We start from the raw sequence: 23,059 nt of genomic DNA, 5'->3' as shown, positions 1-23,059 counted from the left end.
GGCCACAAATGTGCAGGGGGCAGCATTGCACAAGCATTTCACCAGAAATGCTTGTGCAATGTAAAATGCTAACAGCGTATGCTGTCGGCATTTAGCGATGTCGGGCGGACATGATTCGCTACAGCAAATCATGTCTGCCCGCCATTTGTTAAATCAGCCCCTATAACTGTTAGTTAGTATGTTTTAACTATTACATCAGATAAAAGGCACTACAGCGGATTATGTCTGCCCGCCATTTGTTAAATCGGCCCCTATAACTGTTAGTATGTTTTCGCTATTACATCAGATAAAAGGCACTACAGCGGATCATGTCTGCCCGCCATTTGTTAAATCAGCCCCTATAACTGTTAGTTAGTATGTTTTAGCTATTACATCAGATAAAAGGCACTACAGCGGATTATGTCTGCCCGCCATTTGTTAAATCGGCCCCTATAACTGTTAGTATGTTTTAGCTATTACATCAGATAAAAGGCACTACAGCGGATTATGTCTGCCCGCCATTTGTTAAATCGGCCCCTATAACTGTTAGCTAGTATGTTTTAGCTATTACATCAGATAAAAGACACTACAGCAGATTATGTCTGCCCGCCATTCGTTAAATCGGCCCCTATAACTGTTAGTATGTTTTAGCTATTACATCAGATAAAAGGCACTACAGCGGATTATGTCTGCCCGCCATTTGTTAAATCGGCCCCTATAACTGTTAGTATGTTTTAGCTATTACATCAGATAAAAGGCACTACAGCGGATCATGTCTGCCCGCCATTTGTTAAATCGGCCCCTATAACTGTTAGTATGTTTTAGCTATTACATCAGACAAAAGGCACTACAGCGGATTATGTCTGCCCGCCATTTGTTAAATCGGCCCCTATAACTGTAAGTATGTTTTAGCTATTACATCAGATAAAAGGCACTACAGCGGATTATGTCTGCCCGCCATTTGTTAAATCGGCCCCTATAACTGTTAGTATGTTTTAGCTATTACATCAGATAAAAGGCACTACAGCGGATCATGTCTGCCCGCCATTTGTTAAATCGGCCCCTATAACTGTTAGTATGTTTTAGCTATTACATCAGATAAAAGGCACTACAGCGGATTATGTCTGCCCGCCATTTGTTAAATCGGACCCTATAACTGTTAGTATGTTTTAGCTATTACATCAGATAAAAGGCACTACAGCGGATTATGTCTGCCCGCCATTTGTTAAATCGGCCCCTATAACTGTTAGTTAGTATGTTTTAGCTATTACATCAGATAAAAGACACTACAGCAGATTATGTCTGCCCGCCATTTGTTAAATCGGACCCCATAACTGTTAGTTAGTATGGTTTAGCTATTACATCAGATAAAAGGCACTACAGCGGATTATGTCTGCCCGCCATTTGTTAAATCGGCCCCTATAACTGTTAGTATGTTTTAGCTATTACATCAGATAAAAGGCACTACAGCGGATCATGTCTGCCCGCCATGTGTTAAATCGGCCCCTATAACTGTTAGTATGTTTTAGCTATTACATCAGATAAAAGGCACTACAGCGGATCATGTCTGCCCGCCATGTGTTAAATCGGCCCCTATAACTGTTAGTATGTTTTAGCTATTACATCAGATAAAAGGCACTACAGCGGATCATGTCTACCCGCCATTTGTTAAATCGGCCCCTATAACTGTTAGTATGTTTTAGCTATTACATCAGATAAAAGGCACTACAGCGGATCATGTCTGCCCTCCATTTGTTAAATCGGCCCCTATAACTGTTAGTATGTTTTAGCTATTACATCAGATAAAAGGCACTACAGCGGATTATGTCTGCCCGCCATTTGTTAAATCGGACCCCATAACTGTTAGTTAGTATGTTTTAGCTATTACATCAGATAAAAGACACTACAGCAGATTATGTCTGCCCGCCATTTGTTAAATCGGACCCCATAACTGTTAGTTAGTATGTTTTAGCTATTACATCAGATAAAAGGCACTACAGCGGATTATGTCTGCCCGCCATTTGTTAAATCGGCCCCTATAACTGTTAGTATGTTTTAGCTATTACATCAGATAAAAGGCACTACAGCGGATCATGTCTGCCCGCCATGTGTTAAATCGGCCCCTATAACTGTTAGTATGTTTTAGCTATTACATCAGATAAAAGGCACTACAGCGGATCATGTCTGCCCGCCATTTGTTAAATCGGCCCCTATAACTGTTAGTATGTTTTAGCTATTACATCAGATAAAAGGCACTACAGCGGATCATGTCTGCCCTCCATTTGTTAAATCGGCCCCTATAACTGTTAGTTAGTATGTTTTAGCTATTACATCAGATAAAAGACACTACAGCGGATTATGTCTGCCCGCCATTTGTTAAATCGGCCCCTATAACTGTTAGTTAGTATGTTTTAGCTATTACATCAGATAAAAGGCACTACAGCGGATCATGTCTGCCCGCCATTTGTTAAATCGGCCCCTATAACTGTTAGTTAGTATGTTTTAGCTATTACATCAGATAAAAGGCACTACAGCGGATTATGTCTGCCCGCCATTTGTTAAATCGGACCCTATAACTGTTAGTATGTTTTAGCTATTACATCAGATAAAAGGCACTACAGCGGATTATGTCTGCCCGCCATTTGTTAAATCGGCCCCTATAACTGTTAGTTAGTATGTTTTAGCTATTACATCAGATAAAAGACACTACAGCAGATTATGTCTGCCCGCCATTTGTTAAATCGGACCCCATAACTGTTAGTTAGTATGTTTTAGCTATTACATCAGATAAAAGGCACTACAGCGGATTATGTCTGCCCGCCATTTGTTAAATCGGCCCCTATAACTGTTAGTATGTTTTAGCTATTACATCAGATAAAAGGCACTACAGCGGATCATGTCTGCCCGCCATGTGTTAAATCGGCCCCTATAACTGTTAGTATGTTTTAGCTATTACATCAGATAAAAGGCACTACAGCGGATCATGTCTGCCCGCCATTTGTTAAATCGGCCCCTATAACTGTTAGTATGTTTTAGCTATTACATCAGATAAAAGGCACTACAGCGGATCATGTCTGCCCGCCATGTGTTAAATCGGCCCCTATAACTGTTAGTATGTTTTAGCTATTACATCAGATAAAAGGCACTACAGCGGATCATGTCTGCCCGCCATTTGTTAAATCGGCCCCTATAACTGTTAGTATGTTTTAGCTATTACATCAGATAAAAGGCACTACAGCGGATTATGTCTGCCCGCCATTTGTTAAATCGGACCCCATAACTGTTAGTTAGTATGTTTTAGCTATTACATCAGATAAAAGACACTACAGCAGATTATGTCTGCCCGCCATTTGTTAAATCAGACCCCATAACTGTTAGTTAGTATGTTTTAGCTATTACATCAGATAAAAGGCACTACAGCGGATTATGTCTGCCCGCCATTTGTTAAATCGGCCCCTATAACTGTTAGTATGTTTTAGCTATTACATCAGATAAAAGGCACTACAGCGGATCATGTCTGCCCGCCATGTGTTAAATCGGGCCCCTATAACTGTTAGTATGTTTTAGCTATTACATCAGATAAAAGGCACTACAGCGGATCATGTCTGCCCGCCATTTGTTAAATCGGCCCCTATAACTGTTAGTATGTTTTAGCTATTACATCAGATAAAAGGCACTACAGCGGATCATGTCTGCCCGCCATTTGTTAAATCGGCCCCTATAACTGTTAGTTAGTATGTTTTAGCTATTACATCAGATAAAAGACACTACAGCGGATTATGTCTGCCCGCCATTTGTTAAATCGGCCCCTATAACTGTTAGTTAGTATGTTTTAGCTATTACATCAGATAAAAGGCACTACAGCGGATCATGTCTGCCCGCCATTTGTTAAATCGGCCCCTATAACTGTTAGTTAGTATGTTTTAGCTATTACATCAGATAAAAGGCACTACAGCAGATTATGTCTGCCCGCCATTTCTTAAATCGGCCCCTATAACTGTTAGTTAGTATGTTTTAGCTATTACATCAGATAAAAGGCACTACAGCAGATTATGTCTGCCCGCCATTTCTTAAATCGGCCCCTATAACTGTTAGTTAGTATGTTTTAGCTATTACATCAGATAAAAGGCACTACAGCGGATCATGTCTACCCGCCATTTGTTAAATCGGCCCCTATAACTGTTAGTATGTTTTAGCTATTACATCAGATAAAAGGCACTACAGCGGATCATGTCTGCCCGCCATGTGTTAAATCGGCCCCTATAACTGTTAGTATGTTTTAGCTATTACATCAGATAAAAGGCACTACAGCGGATCATGTCTGCCCGCCATGTGTTAAATCGGCCCCTATAACTGTTAGTATGTTTTAGCTATTACATCAGATAAAAGACACTACAGCGGATTATGTCTGCCCGCCATGTGTTAAATCGGCCCCTATAACTGTTAGTATGTTTTAGCTATTACATCAGATAAAAGGCACTGCAGCGGATTATGTCTGCCCGCCATGTGTTAAATCGGCCCCTATAACTGTTAGTATATTTTAGCTATTACATCAGATAAAAGGCACTACAGCGGATCATGTCTGCCCGCCATGTGTTAAATCGGCCCCTATAACTGTTAGTTAGTATGTTTTAGCTATTACATCAGATAAAAGGCACTACAGCGGATTATGTCTGCCCGCCATTTGTTAAATCGGCCCCTATAACTGTTAGTTAGTATGTTTTAGCTATTACATCAGATAAAAGGCACTACAGCAGATTATGTCTGCCTGCCATGTGTTAAATCGGCCCCTATAACTGTTAGTTAGTATGTTTTAGCTATTACATCAGATAAAAAGCACTACAGCAGATTATGTCTGCCCGCCATTTGTTAAATCGGCCCCTATAACTGTTAGTATTTTTTAGCTATTACATCAGATAAAAGGCACTACAGCGGATCATGTCTGCCCGCCATTTGTTAAATCGGCCCCTATAACTGTTAGTATGTTTTAGCTATTACATCAGATAAAAGGCACTACAGCAGATTATGTCTGCCCGCCATTTGTTAAATCGGCCCCTATAACTGTTAGTATGTTTTAGCTATTACATCAGATAAAAGGCACTACAGCGGATCATGTCTGCCCGCCATTTGTTAAATCGGCCCCTATAACTGTTAGTATGTTTTAGCTATTACATCAGATAAAAGGCACTACAGCAGATTATGTCTGCCCGCCATGTGTTAAATCGGCCCCTATAACTGTTAGTATGTTTTAGCTATTACATCAGATAAAAGGCACTACAGCGGATCATGTCTGCCCGCCATGTGTTAAATCGGCCCCTATAACTGTTAGTATGTTTTAGCTATTACATCAGATAAAAGGCACTACAGCGGATCATTTCTGCCCGCCATGTGTTAAATCGGACCCTATAACTGTTAGTATGTTTTAGCTATTACATCAGACAAAAGGCACTACAGCGGATTATGTCTGCCCGCCATGTGTTAAATCGGCCCCTATAACTGTTAGTATGTTTTAGCTATTACATCAGATAAAAGACACTACAGCGGATTATGTCTGCCCGCCATGTGTTAAATCGGCCCCTATAACTGTTAGTATGTTTTAGCTATTACATCAGATACTAGTATGGTTTTCAACAGCCGTTAAACATCTACTTTCCTTATTTAGAAAGATTCTCAACAGAAACTTTATAGCAAATTCTGCTTCCTCATACAAAACTGACAGGGAGCCTGGCAACTCTCTTTCTCGCACCTATTAATTTCAAACAGAACCCCAGAGGGACATGAGTCCTGCATGTGACAATTATTATTATTTTCAGTTATGTGTAGAGCGCCAACAGCTTCAATTACCATAGGGAAAGGCATTTTTCTTGTGCAGTAGAAATCAGTTTGCTTTATTCTGAGTGAATTGTTATTTGCATAGATTTAGCATACCATGCTACACAACCTCTGTGTCAGGCACCAGTGAACTAAAAGAGACTATGCTATGCGGCATACATCAGGCTACTCACTCTTGATTTTTCACATAAGGGCGTATCTTAAAGGGACATGAAACCCACATTTTTTTTTATTTCATGATTCAGATAGCGCATGCAATTTTAAGCAGCTTTCTAATTTACTCCTATTATACATTTTTCTTCATTTTCTTGGTATCCTTTGTTGAATGAGCAGCAATGCACTACTGGACACATGGGTGAGCCAATGACAATCAGTATATATATATGCAGACACCAATCAGCAGCTAGAACCTAGGTTCTTTGCTGCTCCTGAGCGTTCATAGATAAACCTTTCAGCAAAGGATAACAAGAGAAAGAAGCAAATTAAATAATAGAAGTAGATTTGAAATTTGTTTAAAATTGTATTCTCTATTTTAATCATGAAAGAAACATTTTGGGTTTCATGTTCCTTTAATTTTGTCTCCTTTGAAAAACAAGCCTCCAGAAATTAAATAAAAAAAAAAAAGGAATAACATTATTTTATATGGGGATACTTTAGTATTTTACTTACCATATGAATACTTCATGCCACAAAATACTTTTGGATTTCCCAGAACTTGTTCCTTGCAATCACATTTCCCTGCAAAAAAAGTATACAGAAAAAAAATGATATCAGGCATTGGATATAAGATGTTATTTTTATACAACTATATCATGCTCATTTCCCATAAATATGAATTTAAAAACTCTTCCAACGCCCCAGCAGGTAATAAAGTTTAATCCAATCAGCAAGAAAACCCTATTTGGTAGTTTTGAATCATAAATGTCGAACCTTTTGAAAGCACATTTTTGCCTGTTTCAATGGCATTTTGTGGCTGTTTGCACACTTTTTACAGTGTCCACGTTCATAAATTAGATCTTTTTTTTTTTTTTTTTTTTTTAAAAATCACACTTTTAAATTGTATTTGTTTATGATTTAAATTAAGGGTTTGAAGTTTTCAGAACGTTAATTATAAAGCTAATCAAACTGACATGATGTTACTAAACTGAAGAGGAGTCATAATTAAATAAAATGCTATCCGGCATATTTGGTGGTCATCATTATTATATAATGTATTATCTGTCATTCATTAATTTTCCTTTAGCTGTGTATTTCTTCCATTAAGATCTCTGAAAATCCTAAACCAACTTTAAACGTCTGAGATATGTCTGTTTCTTAGCATTTTTGTGTATTTAATTAGATTTTGTTTATCTTTGGGTGTAAATGAGCGAAATAACTGAAAATTATTAAAAAAAAACAAAAACAAACCCCCCCCATATTTTCTATACATTTTTGTGTACACATTCAGACAGTGGGTATTGTAAACTATATATGAAAACAAGTATCTGGTTTGCTTTGTAACTAATGTGGGGAAAAGGTTTTATTTTTATTTAGCATTTGTTAACTTCTATATGAATAAACATATGTCAGATAAATCATAAGGTATTAATTAGCACAACATATTATCATGTACTTTACAACAAAGGGACAAACTGAATAAAGGAACAAAAACCTATAAAATAATTCCATGGGAATTAAAATGGTGCATTTTATACACTGAGTTATCATCACAATACAGTGCTGAAATGAAACAAACAAATACTGGGCTAGTAGTTTATGCTCCGCCTCGCGCGTTAACCTTGCTAGACTTCAGCTTTTTGTGTGCGTATTACAAATTGTAAGTAAAAAGTAGGTAATGGGTAATAAAGGATAATCTAAATAAACATTCTGGAGTAGACTGCCCCTTTAAAAGCCATCTGAATTTTATGAACACAATAGCAAATGTGTAACTTAGTAGAAGTCACTCAACACCCCAAATCAATAGTAATGCTTTTGGGATCAAACATCAGAAGTAATAATATTTACCCTTAAACTTGACCTTGATGCAGCAATAAAGTGATATAGTGATTCAGACTTGGAAACCAATACTTATTCCTCTCAAGGCCAGAAAAAAGAAATTTGAGGCCACATGTTCAATGTAATATTGATGTGGCAAACTTGGAGCCAAATATCTGATGCTGTTTACTTTGCTAGTTCATATTTCAAGAGTGAGAAAATGTATTTACTTGTGTGATGTTTTGCTAAAACTGCAATACTACGATATTAATGAGGATGCGTTAGCCAGATGTTTTTTTATATTACTATATTTTATATGAATGGAATTTCTTTTGTTTGCAAATATTAATGAGGATGCGTTAGCCAGAGGTTTTCTTTATAATACTATAATTTTTATTAATGGAATTTCTTTTGTTTACAAACCAAATATCCCTGTATTATATAAACATAATTGTTCCTCTTTACAAATGCAGCTTTGAAAGTTGTGCCTGAATGAGCACCCATACTGCAGTATCAATTAAACACATTTGTGCATTTCCGGTCAGTAAACATCTTTTAGTTAGCTATTTCATACAAATATATTTGATCATACTACATACATTTTCTTGCAATGTCTATTTATGTTGCAACCCAGGCTAGACAAATACAATTAAAGATAAAGTCCTTGCATACATAAATTTACCTAAGAAGCAATACTCATAGCATTATGAATGTACCCAAAGTAATTTCATCTCTTTATTAAGAATGGCAAGAAAACGGGTCACTGTTCTTTTTTTCCCCTGGACTTTTTGAAACTTAAAGGGACGTAAAGGTGCAAAAAATAAAATGTTCTACAACATTTTATTACATTATTTACTTACATATATCTATGTCCAACCCCTGCAAGAGTTATCTTCAGAGAAGTAATGCACTAATGTGACCTAGCTGAACATGGTGATCTAATGACAAGGGATATACTGTATGTGCAGAGCCACCAGTCACCAGCTAGCTCCCAGTAATGCATTGCTTCTCCTTGGCTTATTTAGGTATTTTTTCAACAAAGGATACCACTAGAACAAGATAAGTTTTATAACAGAAGTGAAATGAAACTGTCTTAAAAATGTCATGCTCTACATGACCCATGAACATTTTTTTTCCATGTCCCTTTAAAAATGATACTCAGATTTCAGAAATATTTTGAACTGTCAGAACATTCTTGATTTCTCCCCATTTTCCAAATATATTATTCTATTTGCCACTTAAAGTAGCATCACGTAACAATACAATTGCTGCTAAATGATACAGGCTTCTTATTGAACCTACTAATGCAATTTCCAGGACAGTAGCCAACGCTAAAAATGGTTCAAATGAATGTGCATTAGAGTGGAATCAAGCAGTAACTGTAACCAAACACCAACAGATATCAAATAACGATTTAAAGGAAGTCTAAGTACTTACAAATGACCAAGTCATTAGCAAAACTGTCCTTGTACTTTCATAGGACTCGAAAGAATACAAATGAAGGAACCTTGCATTATAGAGCCTATAGTTATTACAGAATTCCATTTAAAACTAGTTTTCTCCTCTGCTTGGGAACATTCCAACACAAAACTGAAAAGCAAATTATTGAAGACGCTAAGAGAAGTAGAAGGGGTTAAATGTATAGCAGAAACATTAGCACAGGTGTCTCATGACACGCAGTACAGCAGCACTCCCTTGTTGACATTCCAAAGAGAGGCAGCCGCAAACTGGGAGCAGCTTCCACTGTATCCAATAATTAGAAAAAGGAATGCTGTTGCAGTCCAACAACAACAAGCCTCTGTCAATGCATTTTTCATTGACATAAGTGATGTCTAATAGACAATTAAATTGAAATAAGGATTATAAACCCACATTTCTAGTTCAGAGAGAGATTTCCTTTCCCAATAGGAAATTAATGTGCTACATTGTGTGGGGATAATACAGGCAGATCTGATCCAGTATTTATCAATATAGTTATAAATCAACTTAACATATAAAAGAGTTTACAGTTCTCAAATAAGGAAAATGTAATTGACCTGGCTATCTTTATTTCTATCATCTATAAATGTATCTTTGTATTTATAACATCTGTGGTCTTCAGTATTTGTCTACTATTTTAAAAGGACTAAAACATAAAGTAATATAGCGATACCCTGATCTGGGGTTAAATGCTTATAAAGGGTGAAACATATCAGATATTACTAGAAGACACTCCATGGAATCCATGTTTGAATTGTTCTGTTAATAAAAGGTTAAATTTTATGTTAAGTCCTGGAGTGGAACAATTTCTTCCTATAATGACCTGATTGGTTTTAGACTTCTTTCTACATGGTGGGTGATATTCAATAACACATATTAGTGGGGTAAGTTATTCTTTAAATCTGTGATGATATTGGTTGTTATCTAAATGACTCTTCATGTATAGTTTGTTAATGAGAGTTTAAAAGAGTAGAGGCCTCTAGAAGGTTTGTGAAGTTAAACATCTCCTGTATGTATTGTTATTCTGAAGATCACTATGAGCTTGATATTTGTTCACTGTTTTAGCAACAGCCAATCAAATCTTTTTATTTGATCTGATATACTCCCCTTTCTGACTGTTATAACTTACTCACAGAGAAGAGAACAGGCATTCTTACATACCTGTGCATGTAGCCCTGATCCAACACCAGCAAGGTTCATACCACATTTAAATTATGTTGCCAACACATATACATAACTTTCTTAGGGCTAGATTACAAGCGGAGCTCTAATTTATCCTGTGCTCGTAAATAGGTAAATTTGCCTGTTTACAGGCATGCAATAATTAACCAGCCATTACAAGTGGCTGTTTATTGCTACCACAAGCTGGCGGTAGCAAATAGCGTTCCTAAAATTAACCAGAGGTCAGATCTCTGTTTAATTTTCAAAATATCCGCCAATTGCCTGGGAGTTGGCGGGAGTGGGGTGTTAGGAAAAAAAGGCACTGAAAAGTGTCTGTACATTGCGGTCTATGGGGAACTGTGTGTTCCCTGTTTGTATGTGTATATATATATATATATATATATATATACAAATATCCATATAGAAGAAGGGCACTCTCAGGATTTATTTAGAAGATGAATAATTTCTTTATTTAGTAGAATCACTAATACATGGTCGACGTTTCGGCCCTCAGTTGGGCCTTCATCAGGACAAATATAATCTTTCAACTGCCAAGTGGCAGAGATCTCAGATCCAGGACAAACGACTGGTCCAGGACATAGTACTGGTTTTCAAGACCAATAATGGGCTAGACTACAAGTGGAGCGCTTACAAGTGGCTGGTTATTGCTACCACGAGCTCACGGTAGCAATTAACGTTCCGAACATTAACCAGAGGCCAGACCTCTGGTTAATTTAAAAAAAAATTGCCCCCAAAATTTAGTGTTTGTTTCCAGTATTAAAAAAATAAATAAATTAGCATCTTTAATTTTTTTATAGAAAACTGCATGAAGCAGTCTTATGGGGTTAAATGTGGCGGGTTTGGGGTGTTTGAAAAAAACAGCACTAAAAAGTGTCTTTACATTGCAATCTATGGGAACTGTGTGTTCCCTGTAAAAATACAGGTATATGCTTATATACATATATAATTATGTGTATATACACATATTAACACATAAATATATAAGCATATACCTATATATTTACACTTTGCTGCCCATAGCTGCGCGTCTTACCCCCTTCACTTTGCTAGTTCTCATGCTATGTCCCATTGTAGCCTATGGAAGCGCGCTCTCATGAACGCAACACTTTCAAGCAATATGAACGCGACCTTTGCGTGTGTGCTGGTATTAAAAAGTGGAGCACAAATAACGATTGAGCAAAAGCAATATTTTACGCTCCACTTGTAATCTGGCCTAATATGTTCTCTACAACATTTACAGATTATTTCTACTTATTTCATGTAGTATGTAATGCATGTGTAACATAATTTATAATACCAGCAATTAAAATAACTGCTATAAATATGATGTACAAAAAAAGTGTAACAGGGTGACCACTTCTATGTTTTTAAAGGATTCACTAATAATTCAAACTGTGTAGTGCTGTTAACGATAATAAAAAGCCAATATTTTATTGTCACATTCATACTTATAATATATAGAGCTATAACCAGCTATGTTCTGAGTGCAGTGCCGGTTTGTGATGTCAGGATTCACATCCCACACAGCCTTGATTATAGGTACATACTACTCCTATTTGGTATACCACCTTAAAGGGACATGAAACCCAAAAATGTTCCTTCAGTATTCAGATAAAGCATACAAATTTAAACATCTAACTTACTTTTTTTTCTCTTGGTATCTTACCTAGGTAGGTTCAGGAGCTGTGAGCTAGCTGCTGATTGGTGGCTGCACATATATGCCTATTGTGATTGACTTACAGATGTGTTCAGCTAGCTCCCAGTAGAACACTGCTGCTATTTTAATAAAGGATAATAGAAGTAAATTGGAAATAAGTGGGGAAAGTAACAATCTCACAGGATTTTGTGTCCATTTTAGTAAGCACTATATAAGTGTAGCTAAATGGAGTTTGTTTCTGTTAAAGATTAATACAGCACTACGATATTTGTGGCTTCTCTGTTGATGTGAGGAATGTATCCTAATAATAAAAGTGTAGGACCTGAAGCATGACAGCTCAGACATGCACTGCACTAAAAACAAAGCTCATTATAGAGCTACACATTATTAGCAATAGAATATTGTCTTTATAAGTTTTAACAGTGCCTCACTATTTGTATCAATTTATTTCACTTTACAGAATTTTGTTTGAATATTGTTTGAAAGAATTCTAAATATAATCAACATATATCCTTTTAACATATACAAGTGGTCACATTGTTATATGTCTTGGAATTTTGTACATGACATTAGAGCAGTTATTTCCTGTAATGTTTTCTGTAGACACTACATGACATATCTTGGAGTTATATATATATATATATATATACATACACACACATATATATAATATATATATATATATATATATATATATACACATACAGAATACATATATGAAAACTCTTTTAAAGCCCAGATTTTCCTAACCCCCTGCAAAGGGTTTAAACACATAGTTAAAATACCCTATGGGACCTGCAAAGCATTGTTGGTCCGAAGCAGGAACTGCCACAGATCAAATCAGCAGCATTAGTTGTGCAAGTGGGGTTATCTCAGTGAAAGGATACAATATAGATTCTGCTCCAGTGATTATAATGGAGTCACTTAGAAAGAGTATAAATCTCTTTGCATTGCACAATTTTCAATTTGTGATGCTGTGGTGAGTTTTATGCATGGGATTTATTGAATCTAAGCCAATGTCCTGATCGCTATTTTTTCAAGATCAAGAACATTTTATTCTTTCGCTTTTAGTATAAAGTACGGTACTGCAGATTGCTATGTCACATTTATAGGCAATATGAACTAAAATTTACTTGACAGATATGAACTGTGCAATCAATGTAATAATTTGTAAATAGTGTATATTGTAGGAAACTAACGGCCAGATTACGAGTTTTGCGTTATGAAGGGTGCGGTGTTAACTTGCACGTTATGGTCACCGCTCGCCAGAAACTGCAGTTATAAAGCTCCATAACCCTGTCCGCCGGCTCTAAACAGGCGAACAGACATCGCCGAAAATCAACCCGATCGAGTACGATCGGGTTGATTGACACCTCCCTGCTGGCAGACGATTGACCGAGAATCTGCAGGGGGAGGCGTTGCTGAATACGGAGAGCGTATTGCTCTCTGCATTCAGCGAGGTCTGGTGGACCTGATTCAAACTGTCGGATCAGGTCCGCCAGACCTTTGATAAATATCCCCCAATTTCACTATTCAAGTTTTCAAAGAAAATGAATACACTATAGATTTCCCCCACACCATTTTTGGGAATTATACTAGCAATGGAATGGACGTATTTACCTTTAAAAAAACATTACTGGAACTATAACATATAAACTAGTAAAAATACAAAAAAATGAGAAAAAAAACTTATAACACTTATCATAATTTTACTTGTAATGATCGCAGTATGCTTGGTATACTGAGCTTCAGAATAAATAGCACAGATACCCTGTTGCATAATAGAGAAGCATTTCTGAGAATCTGTGAATAACAGCCCTCTGCGTATTGATCCATTGACTGTCTATGGGCTTTGAAACCATTACCCTCTCTACAGAGGTGAAGGAGATACAGATGCTGGACAGTTCCTCGCTGATTATTGCCATCACTAGTGTCCAGGCAGGATGCGCCTTTGCCCATGTATTTCCTGTTGACAGATTTGTTGTGATTTTCTATTTGGATTCAACTATCCTATTTTTATTCCCAGCTTGATATGGACATTTACTTGCAAGAGATGAACATTATTAGCTTGCTTATTATTATAAACATCTACTTTCTTTCATGTAATTAGCAAGAGTCCATGAGCAAGTGACGTATGGGATATACATTCCTACCAGGAGGGGCAAAGTTTCCCAAACCTCAAAATGCCTACAAATATACCCCTCACCACACCCACAAATCAGTTTTACAAACTTTGCCTCCTATGGAGGTGGTGAAGTAAGTTTGTGCTAGATTCTACGTTGATATGCGCTCCGCAGCAGGTTGGAGCCCGGTTTTCCTCTCAGCGTGCAGTGAATGTCAGAGGGATGTGAGGAGAGTATTGCCTATTTGAATGCGGGGTCTATTTCATAGGTTCTCTGTTATCGGTCGTAGAGATTCATCTCTTACCTCCCTTTTCAGATCGACGATATACTCTTATATATACCATTTCCTCTACTGATTCTCGTTTCAGTACTGGTTTGGCTTTCTACTACATGTAGATGAGTGTCCTGGGGTAAGTAAGTCTTATTTTCTCTGACACTCTAAGCTATGGTTGGGCACTTTTATATAAAGTTCTAAATATATGTATTCAAACATTTATTTGCCTTGACTCAGGATGTTCAACGTTCCTTATTTCAGACAGTCAGTTTCATATTTGGGATAATGCATATGAATAAATCATTTTTTCTTACCTTAAAAATTTGACTTTTCCCTGTGGGCTGTTAGGCTCGCGGGGGCTGAAAATGCTTCATTTTATTGCGTCATTCTTGGCGCAGACTTTTTTGGCGCAATTTTTTTTTCTGTTTCCGGCGTCATACGTGTCGCCGGAAGTTGCGTCATTTTTGACGTTTTTTTGCGCCAAAGGTGTCGGCGTTCCGGATGTGGCGTCATTTTGGCGCCAAATAATGTGGGCATCTTTTTTGGCGCTAACAAAAATATGGGCGTCACTATTGTCTCCACATTATTTAAGTCTCATTATTTTGTGCTTCTGGTTGCTAGAAGCTTGTTCTATGGCATTTTTTTCCCATTCCTGAAACTGTCATTTAAGGAATTTGATCAATTTTGCTTTATATGTTGTTTTTTCTATTACATATTGCAAGATGTCCCACGTTGAAGCTGAGTCAGAAGATACTTCTGGAAAATCCCTGCCTGGTGCTGGAGCTACCAAAGCTAAGTGTATCTGCTGTAAACTTTTGGTATCTGTTCCTCCAGCTGTTGTTTGTACTGTTTGTCATGACAAACTTGCTAATGCAGATAATATTTCCTTTAGTACTGTTACATTACCTGTTGCTGTTCCGTCAACATCTAATACTCAGAGTGTTCCTGATAACATATGAGATTTTGTTTCTAAATCTATTAAGAAGGCTATGTCTGTTATTCCTCCTTCTAGTAAACGTAAAAAGTCTTTTAAAACTTCTCATTTTTCAGATGAATTTTTAAATGAACATCATCATTCTGATACTGATATTGGTTCTTCTGATTCAGAGGATTCTGTCTCAGAGGTTGATGCTGATAAATCTTCATATTTATTTAAAATGGAATTTATTCGTTCTTTACTTAAAGAAGTCCTAATTGCATTAGAAATTGAGGATTCTAGTCCTCTTGATACTAAATCTAAACGTTTAGATAAGGTTTTTAAATCTCCTGTAGTTATTCCAGAAGTTTTTCAGGGTATTGTGGTATTTCCTTATTTGGACGATATCTTGGTACTTGCTCAGTCTTCACATTTAGCAGAATCTCATACGAATCGACTTGTGTTGTTTCTTCAAGATCATGGTTGGAGGATCAATTTACCAAAAAGTTCATTGATTCCTCAGACAAGGGTAACCTTTTTAGGTTTTCAGATAGATTCAGTGTCCATGACTCTGTCTTTGACAGACAAGAGACGTCTAAAGTTGATATCAGCTTGTCGAAACCTTCAGTCACAATCATTCCCTTCGGTAGCTTTATGCATGGAAATTCTAGGTCTTATGACTGCAGCATCAGACGCGATCCCCTTTGCTCGTTTTCACATGCGACCTCTTCAGCTCTGTATGCTGAACCAGTGGTGCAGGGATTACACAAAGATATCTCAATTAATATCTTTAACACCGATTGTACGACACTCTCTGATGTGGTGGACAGATCACCATCGTTTAGTTCAGGGGGCTTCTTTTGTTCTTCCGACCTGGACTGTAATTTCAACAGATGCAAGTCTGACAGGTTGGGGAGCTGTTTGGGGGTCTCTGACAGCACAAAGGGTTTGGGAATCTCAGGAGGTGAGATTACCGATCAATATTTTGGAAATCCGTGCAATTTTCAGAGCTCTTCAATCATGGCCTCTTCTAAAGAGAGAATCGTTCATTTGTTTTCAGACAGACAATGTCACAACTGTGGCATACATCAATCATCAAGGAGGGACTCACAGTCCTCTGGCTATGAAGGAAGTATCTCGAATTCTGGTATGGGCGGAATCCAGCTCCTGTCTAGTTTCTGCGGTTCATATCCCAGGTATAGACAATTGGGAAGCGGATTATCTCAGCCGCCAAACGTTACATTCGGGCGAATGGTCTCTTCACCCAGAGGTATTTCTTCAGATTGTTCAAATGTGGGGACTTCCAGAAATAGATCTGATGGCCTCTCATCTAAACAGGAAACTTCCCAGGTATCTGTCCAGATCCAGGGATCCTCAAGCGGAAGCAGTGGATGCATTGTCACTTCCTTGGAAGTATCATCCTGCCTATATCTTTCCGCCTCTAGTTCTTCTTCCAAGAGTAATCTCCAAGATTCTGAAGGAATGCTCGTTTGTTCTGCTGGTAGCTCCAGCATGGCCTCACAGGTTTTGGTATGCGGATCTTGTCCGGATGGCCTCTTGCCAACCGTGGACTCTTCCGTTAAGACCAGACCTTTTGTCGCAAGGTCCTTTTTTCCATCAGGATCTCAAATCCTTAAATTTAAAGGTATGGAGATTGAACGCTTGATTCTTAGTCAAAGAGGTTTCTCTGACTCTGTGATTAATACTATGTTACAGGCTCGTAAATCTGTATCTAGGGAGATATATTATAGATTCTGGAAGACTTATATTTCTTGGTGTCTTTCTCATCATTTTTCCTGGCATTCTTTTAGAATTCCGAGAATTTTACAATTTCTTCAGGATGGTTTGGATAAAGGTTTGTCTGCAAGTTCCTTGAAAGGACAAATCTCTGCTCTTTCTGTTCTTTTTCACAGAAAGATTGCTAATCTTCCTGATATTCATTGTTTTGTACAAGCTTTGGTTCGTATAAAACCTGTCATTAAGTCAATTTCTCCTCCTTGGAGTTTGAATTTGGTTCTGGGGGCTCTTCAAACTCCTCCGTTTGAACCTATGCATTCGTTGGACATCAAATTACTTTCTTGGAAAGTTTTGTTCCTTTTGGCTATCTCTTCTGCCAGACGAGTTTCTGAATTATCTGCTCTTTCTTGTGAGTCTCCTTTTCTGATTTTTCATCAGGATAAGGCGGTGGTGCGAACTTCTTTTAAATTTTTACCTAAGGTTGTGAATTCTAACAACATTAGTAGAGAAATTGTGGTTCCTTTATTGTGTCCTAATCCTAAGAATTCTAAGGAGAGATCATTGCATTCTTTGGATGTTGTTAGAGCTTTGAAATATTATGTTGAAGCTACTAAGAATTTCCGAAAGACTTCTAGTCTATTTGTTATCTTTTCCGGTTCTAGGAAAGGTCAGAAGGCCTCTGCCATTTCTTTGGCATCTTGGTTGAAATCTTTAATTCATCATGCTTATGTCGAGTCGGGTAAAACTCCGCCTCAAAGGATTACAGCTCATTCTACTAGGTCAGTTTCTACTTCCTGGGCGTTTAGGAATGAAGCTTCGGTTGATCAGATTCGCAAAGCAGCAACTTGGTCTTCTTTGCATACTTTTACTAAATTCTACCATTTTGATGTGTTTTCTTCTTCTGAAGCTGTTTTTGGTAGAAAAGTACTTCAGGCAGCTGTTTCAGTTTGAATCTTCTGCTTATAATTTAAACTTTATTTTGGGTGTGGATTATTTTTCAGCGGAATTGGCTGTCTTTATTTTATCCCTCCCTCTCTAGTGACTCTTGCGTGGAAAGATCCACATCTTGGGTAGTCATTATCCCATACGTCACTAGCTCATGGACTCTTGCTAATTACATGAAAGAAAACATAATTTATGTAAGAACTTACCTGATAAATTCATTTCTTTCATATTAGCAAGAGTCCATGAGGCCCACCCTTTTTTTGTGGTGGTTATGATTTTTTTGTATAAAGCACAATTATTCCAATTCCTTATTTTTTATGCTTTCGCACTTTTTTCTTATCACCCCACGTCTTGGCTATTCGTTAAACTGATTTGTGGGTGTGGTGAGGGGTGTATTTGTAGGCATTTTGAGGTTTGGGAAACTTTGCCCCTCCTGGTAGGAATGTATATCCCATACGTCACTAGCTCATGGACTCTTGCTAATATGAAAGAAATGAATTTATCAGGTAAGTTCTTACATAAATTATGTTTTTTATTGTTATGCATCTGTGAACATTGTATTCTTTCAGTAAAATATTTTTTTCTCATGTTACCTTTATACTTTTTATTTTGTAGTGTCAATGTCTGAATTTAGTATCTGTTAATTTGATCTCTTTGAAACATGTTTTCTTCTTTTAATTCTTTAAAGGGACATGAAACCCATGTTTTTTCTTTCGTGATTTAGAAAGAGCATGTCATTTTAAACCACTTTCTAATTTACTTCTATTATCTAATTTGCTTCATTTTCTTGATATCACTTGCTGAAAAGCATATCTAGATATGCTCAGTAGCTGCTGATTGGTTGCTGCACATAGAGGCCTTGTGTGATTGGCTCACACATGTGCATTGCTATTTCTTCAACAAAGGATATCTAAAGAATTGAGCAAATTAGATAATAGAAGTAAATTGGAAAGTTGTTTAAAATTGCATGCCCTATCTGAATCATGAATGTTTAATTTTGACTAGACTGTCCCTTTAAGAACTTCTTAGGGCACTAGAGAAGACGAATCTAACACATATGATTCATTTTTCACATTAACTCAATGTTTATATAATATCATGTCAGTTCTATCATGTTACTAGCTCTGTATAGTGAGCTAAAGAGGTGGAACACCCCCTTTTTAACTGCTGTAATCTTTCCTATATGTCTGTCTGCATTTAGAAAGTATATTTGATCTACAGTAATGTTTTCCAGGCACTGTTTCTTTTCTTTATCATATAAGAAATTGTAATTGGTCCAAATATATAAATAACTCACCAGATTATGCAATCGCTGCATTTCTATGAGTTTGGAATATTTCTTGTACCAGGAAATCAGACACATAATCAGTGTTTTGCTGACTATACATTAATCAAGTTCTCATATACTGTTTTAGCTCAAGTTAAGTTTTTCATCACACTAGCTTTAAGCAGCAAACCAACCCAATGCAAGTTAAACTGAGAACAAAACAGCTGTTGTTGTACACTACTACTCCTGCTATGCCTTAACGTTTCCTTGAGAAGCTTGGAGGAGTATGGGCCAGATTATAAGGGGCGCACAATTCTTTTTTTTTAATCTCGCTATCTAACTGTGCTCAGAGTAAAACATTAGCATGTGTATTACAAGTTTAAAGACAAATTTAGCGTGAGAGTGAAAGACTGAGGCGCACTAACCTCAGGACTTCTATGGGGAGCGCTGAAAAAAATAGCCTGACAGTTATTGCTTGTGCACTAACGGTATTAGACCAACTGTGCTAAACCCGAAGTAAGTTAGGAATGCTTTAAATTGTTATGTTCGTCACATTTTTTTATAGCAAGACAACAGACGTTTCTTGTAATTACCAGGCGTTTACTATCACTTCATGTATCCTAGTTAATAAATTATGTAAAATAAAGGAGTGCATTGTTTTAACTGGCTCCTTTGCAACGGTGTTTGACAGTTATATATAGTTGTATAGAGCATGTCCATAACAAACATTTATGTTTTACCCATTCATTAGGAAATCAGCCAATGACCACAGTAAAACACTTTTATAAAGCGCAGAATTAAGCATGAAATGTCAAATGAATATATTATGGGGCCGAATTATCAAGCTCCGACTGGAGCTTGATGCCCCTTGTTTGGCTCGCTAGAAACAGAAGTTATGAAGTCTAAAGACTGCTGCTCAATAACTTGTCCGCCTGGAAATACGATCGGGTTGATTGATACCCCCTGCTAGCGGCCGATTGGCCGCAAATCCGCAAGGGGCGGCATTGCATCAGCAGTTCACAAGAACTGCTGGTGCAATGATAAATGCCGACAGCGTATGCTGTCTGCATTTATCGATGTGCGGCGGACATGATACGCTACATTGTATCATGTCCGCTCGCACGTTAATAAATAGGCCCCTATAGCTTAAATATGTTTATGGTTTTTAATGTTTCAAACAAACCAAGAAGTGAACTTTGTAGTCAAATGTGAACATAGTATGCATGAAATAATATTTTCAGGTGGTTGGAAGTGTCTCTGTCAGGACTTTTGTTAATAAAATATCCATTGTTTTGCAGTTATTATGTTATAATCTCTGATGAGGTCACTTAGGGACAGATATGTGACAGGGTTTGGCTTGTGGAGTTTGCAGTGTGCACGTCCAATCCAAAGAATTAGAAAACGTTTAAAAGTTAAATTACACCAAAAATGGGGGAAATTAAATTATGAAGGAATATTGCAGTTATTTTACTAGTCATTTTATAGACCAATGTCTATGAAGAAAATATTTTGATGTTTCCTACATACACATTCTCTTCTGTGTATTTGTGGTATTTAGCACATACGCATTAAAGGGAAAGTCCGGCCCTTAATCTTTCATTCCTTCTTTTCAAATAAAGATAGCAATAGAACGAAGAAACATTGATCATAGGAGTAAATTAGAAAGTTGCTTAAAATTGCATGTTCTATCTGAAGCATGAAAGAAAAAAAAATGGGTTTACTATGCCATTAAGCTGTCCTCATTCAAACAAAGAGCAGGCAATTAACAAAAAGAAACTTCTATTATCAGGCTTACTTTGTTCTATTGGTATCTTTAATTAAAGAGTATATCTAGATATGCTCAGCTCAGCAGTGTGCTTGAGTTTTGTTCACTAAAAGGCAGTAGCATTTGCAGTGTACACTGTTAGTAAGGTAAAAATATCCATATGATCCTACCTACGTATGATTTTCATGAAAAGGATACCAGGAGAACAAAGTAAGTTTGATAATAGAAATAAATTGGAATATTTTTAAAAATGGCATCTAAATCATGTGAGTTTAAGCAACTCCTTCAACCGCTTATATACTCATGACGAGAATGAGTCGTCATGCGATTGCTGCCTATGAGCACATGGTGACCCGCTCTCGTCATGAAGAGAAATTGCTGGATCTACTATTCCCCTGCACTGCAGGCCTTATCATTGGTGGGCATAGTGGGCGGCACTCCCAGAGCTACGAACATGCGTGGTGACATCACAGAGGGGTCGGGAACACAATATGACAGGCTGGTAAGGGAGCTGGATGGGGGTGGGGGTTGCTGTTCAAATTATTGCTGTTCAACTCCCTTACTCGCCACAGACCTCCAAGACCTCATTTGAATGAGAATCACCTGCACTTTCAAATAGTCTTAGAAAGCCACAGCAAAAATGATCTTTTTAAAATAAAGTAAAAACGCAATGCATGGGGTTTTGCTTGGGAATGGCACATTATAGCTTAAAAAAAAGAGGTCCCTAATAAAGTTTATTTTATACTAGACAAGTGTCTCTCTTTAAAAAAATAAATAAAAAAAATATGAATTTTGTCCATATAGCCAGGTGATCACTGTGGTAAAAATGATCGCTTTGCAAGTCCTTTTTCTGTAGGGGCGTCTCTAATCTTTATTATCCCCCCCAAAAGCCCATATGGGCCCCTATTTCATAAGTTACTGTCCTTGATGACAATTTAGTAAAGTAATCACAGTAACAACAGTAGTCAACCGGCTGTTTTCAATATCATTTACTAAAATCTTAACAAAAATATAATTTTTTTACATGTTTTACCACAGCTATCTCCCATGTCATAAAATATAAATATAATAATAGTATATTGTGAATCTGCTGGGGGAAAAAACAATATATAATTTGTGTTCAGTTGTAAGTAGCAAAAGTGGTGTGAAAGTGGTGTGAAAAAGGATTAGCAAAAGGGTTAAACCTAGCAAGTTTGAATAAATGTATAGAGCATGATGGCACACTATCTATGCCATGGTGGGTGTCACCACATTATGCTTTATCAGTAATGTCCCATGTTGTAATGACATTTCTAGCAACCCTCTAATTACAGTAGGGTTTGATGCCCATACTCAGAAAGTCTAGTTCTTGAGAATCATTGTCAAACGTTTTAAAATTAAGCAACATAAATTCCTAAAAATAATCACACAGTTCTTCTGGAAATCATTTTATATTCTCAGAAGGAACATTACAGAATGTATTAGAGCCCCACCAACAGAAAAATGAAGTCCCTTAAGTCTGAGCAGGCAGCTAGGCATGTTGATGTCCTCAGACAGAGGGTAAAGTGTAGATGAAGTGAACTGCAGAGGATTGAGGAACATTACTCAATACCCAATCACCTTCAAAATTATTTACATAAAAATTCTGAATTAATTTTATTGATAGGAGATGTGGTAATGCTGAATTAAGAAAGAAAAGTTAAAATAAAAAAGGTGCTCAAGAGAATATGCATTCTTCTTTAAATTGATTGTTTCTCTTGTTAAGTGTATCCAGTCCACGGATCATCCATTACTTATGGGATATTAACTCCTCCCCAACAGGAAGTGCAAGAGGATTCACCCAGCAGAGCTGCTATATAGCTCCTCCCCTAACTGCCATTACCAGTCATTCTCTTGCACCCAACGAATAGATAGGATGTGTGAGAGGACTGTGGTGATTATACTTAGTTT

The 23,059-nt window shown here is 37.1% G+C and overlaps 1 protein-coding gene across 1 annotated transcript in view; it reads right to left on the bottom strand.

Annotated features, from left to right (window-relative positions):
• Positions 1–23,059, bottom strand: part of NTN4 (netrin 4) — a 294,924-nt gene that overhangs the window by 11,141 nt on the left and 260,724 nt on the right. The window contains 1 exon segment of the mRNA XM_053716881.1: positions 6,481–6,549. Coding sequence (XP_053572856.1) covers positions 6,481–6,549 — 69 coding nt within the window.

The sequence above is a fragment of the Bombina bombina genome, chromosome 6 (genome assembly GCF_027579735.1).
Source record: "Bombina bombina isolate aBomBom1 chromosome 6, aBomBom1.pri, whole genome shotgun sequence".
Classification (NCBI taxonomy): domain Eukaryota; kingdom Metazoa; phylum Chordata; class Amphibia; order Anura; family Bombinatoridae; genus Bombina; species Bombina bombina.
The sequence above is the reverse complement of the archived record's forward strand: the minus strand, read 5'-3'. Positions and strand labels throughout refer to the sequence as shown.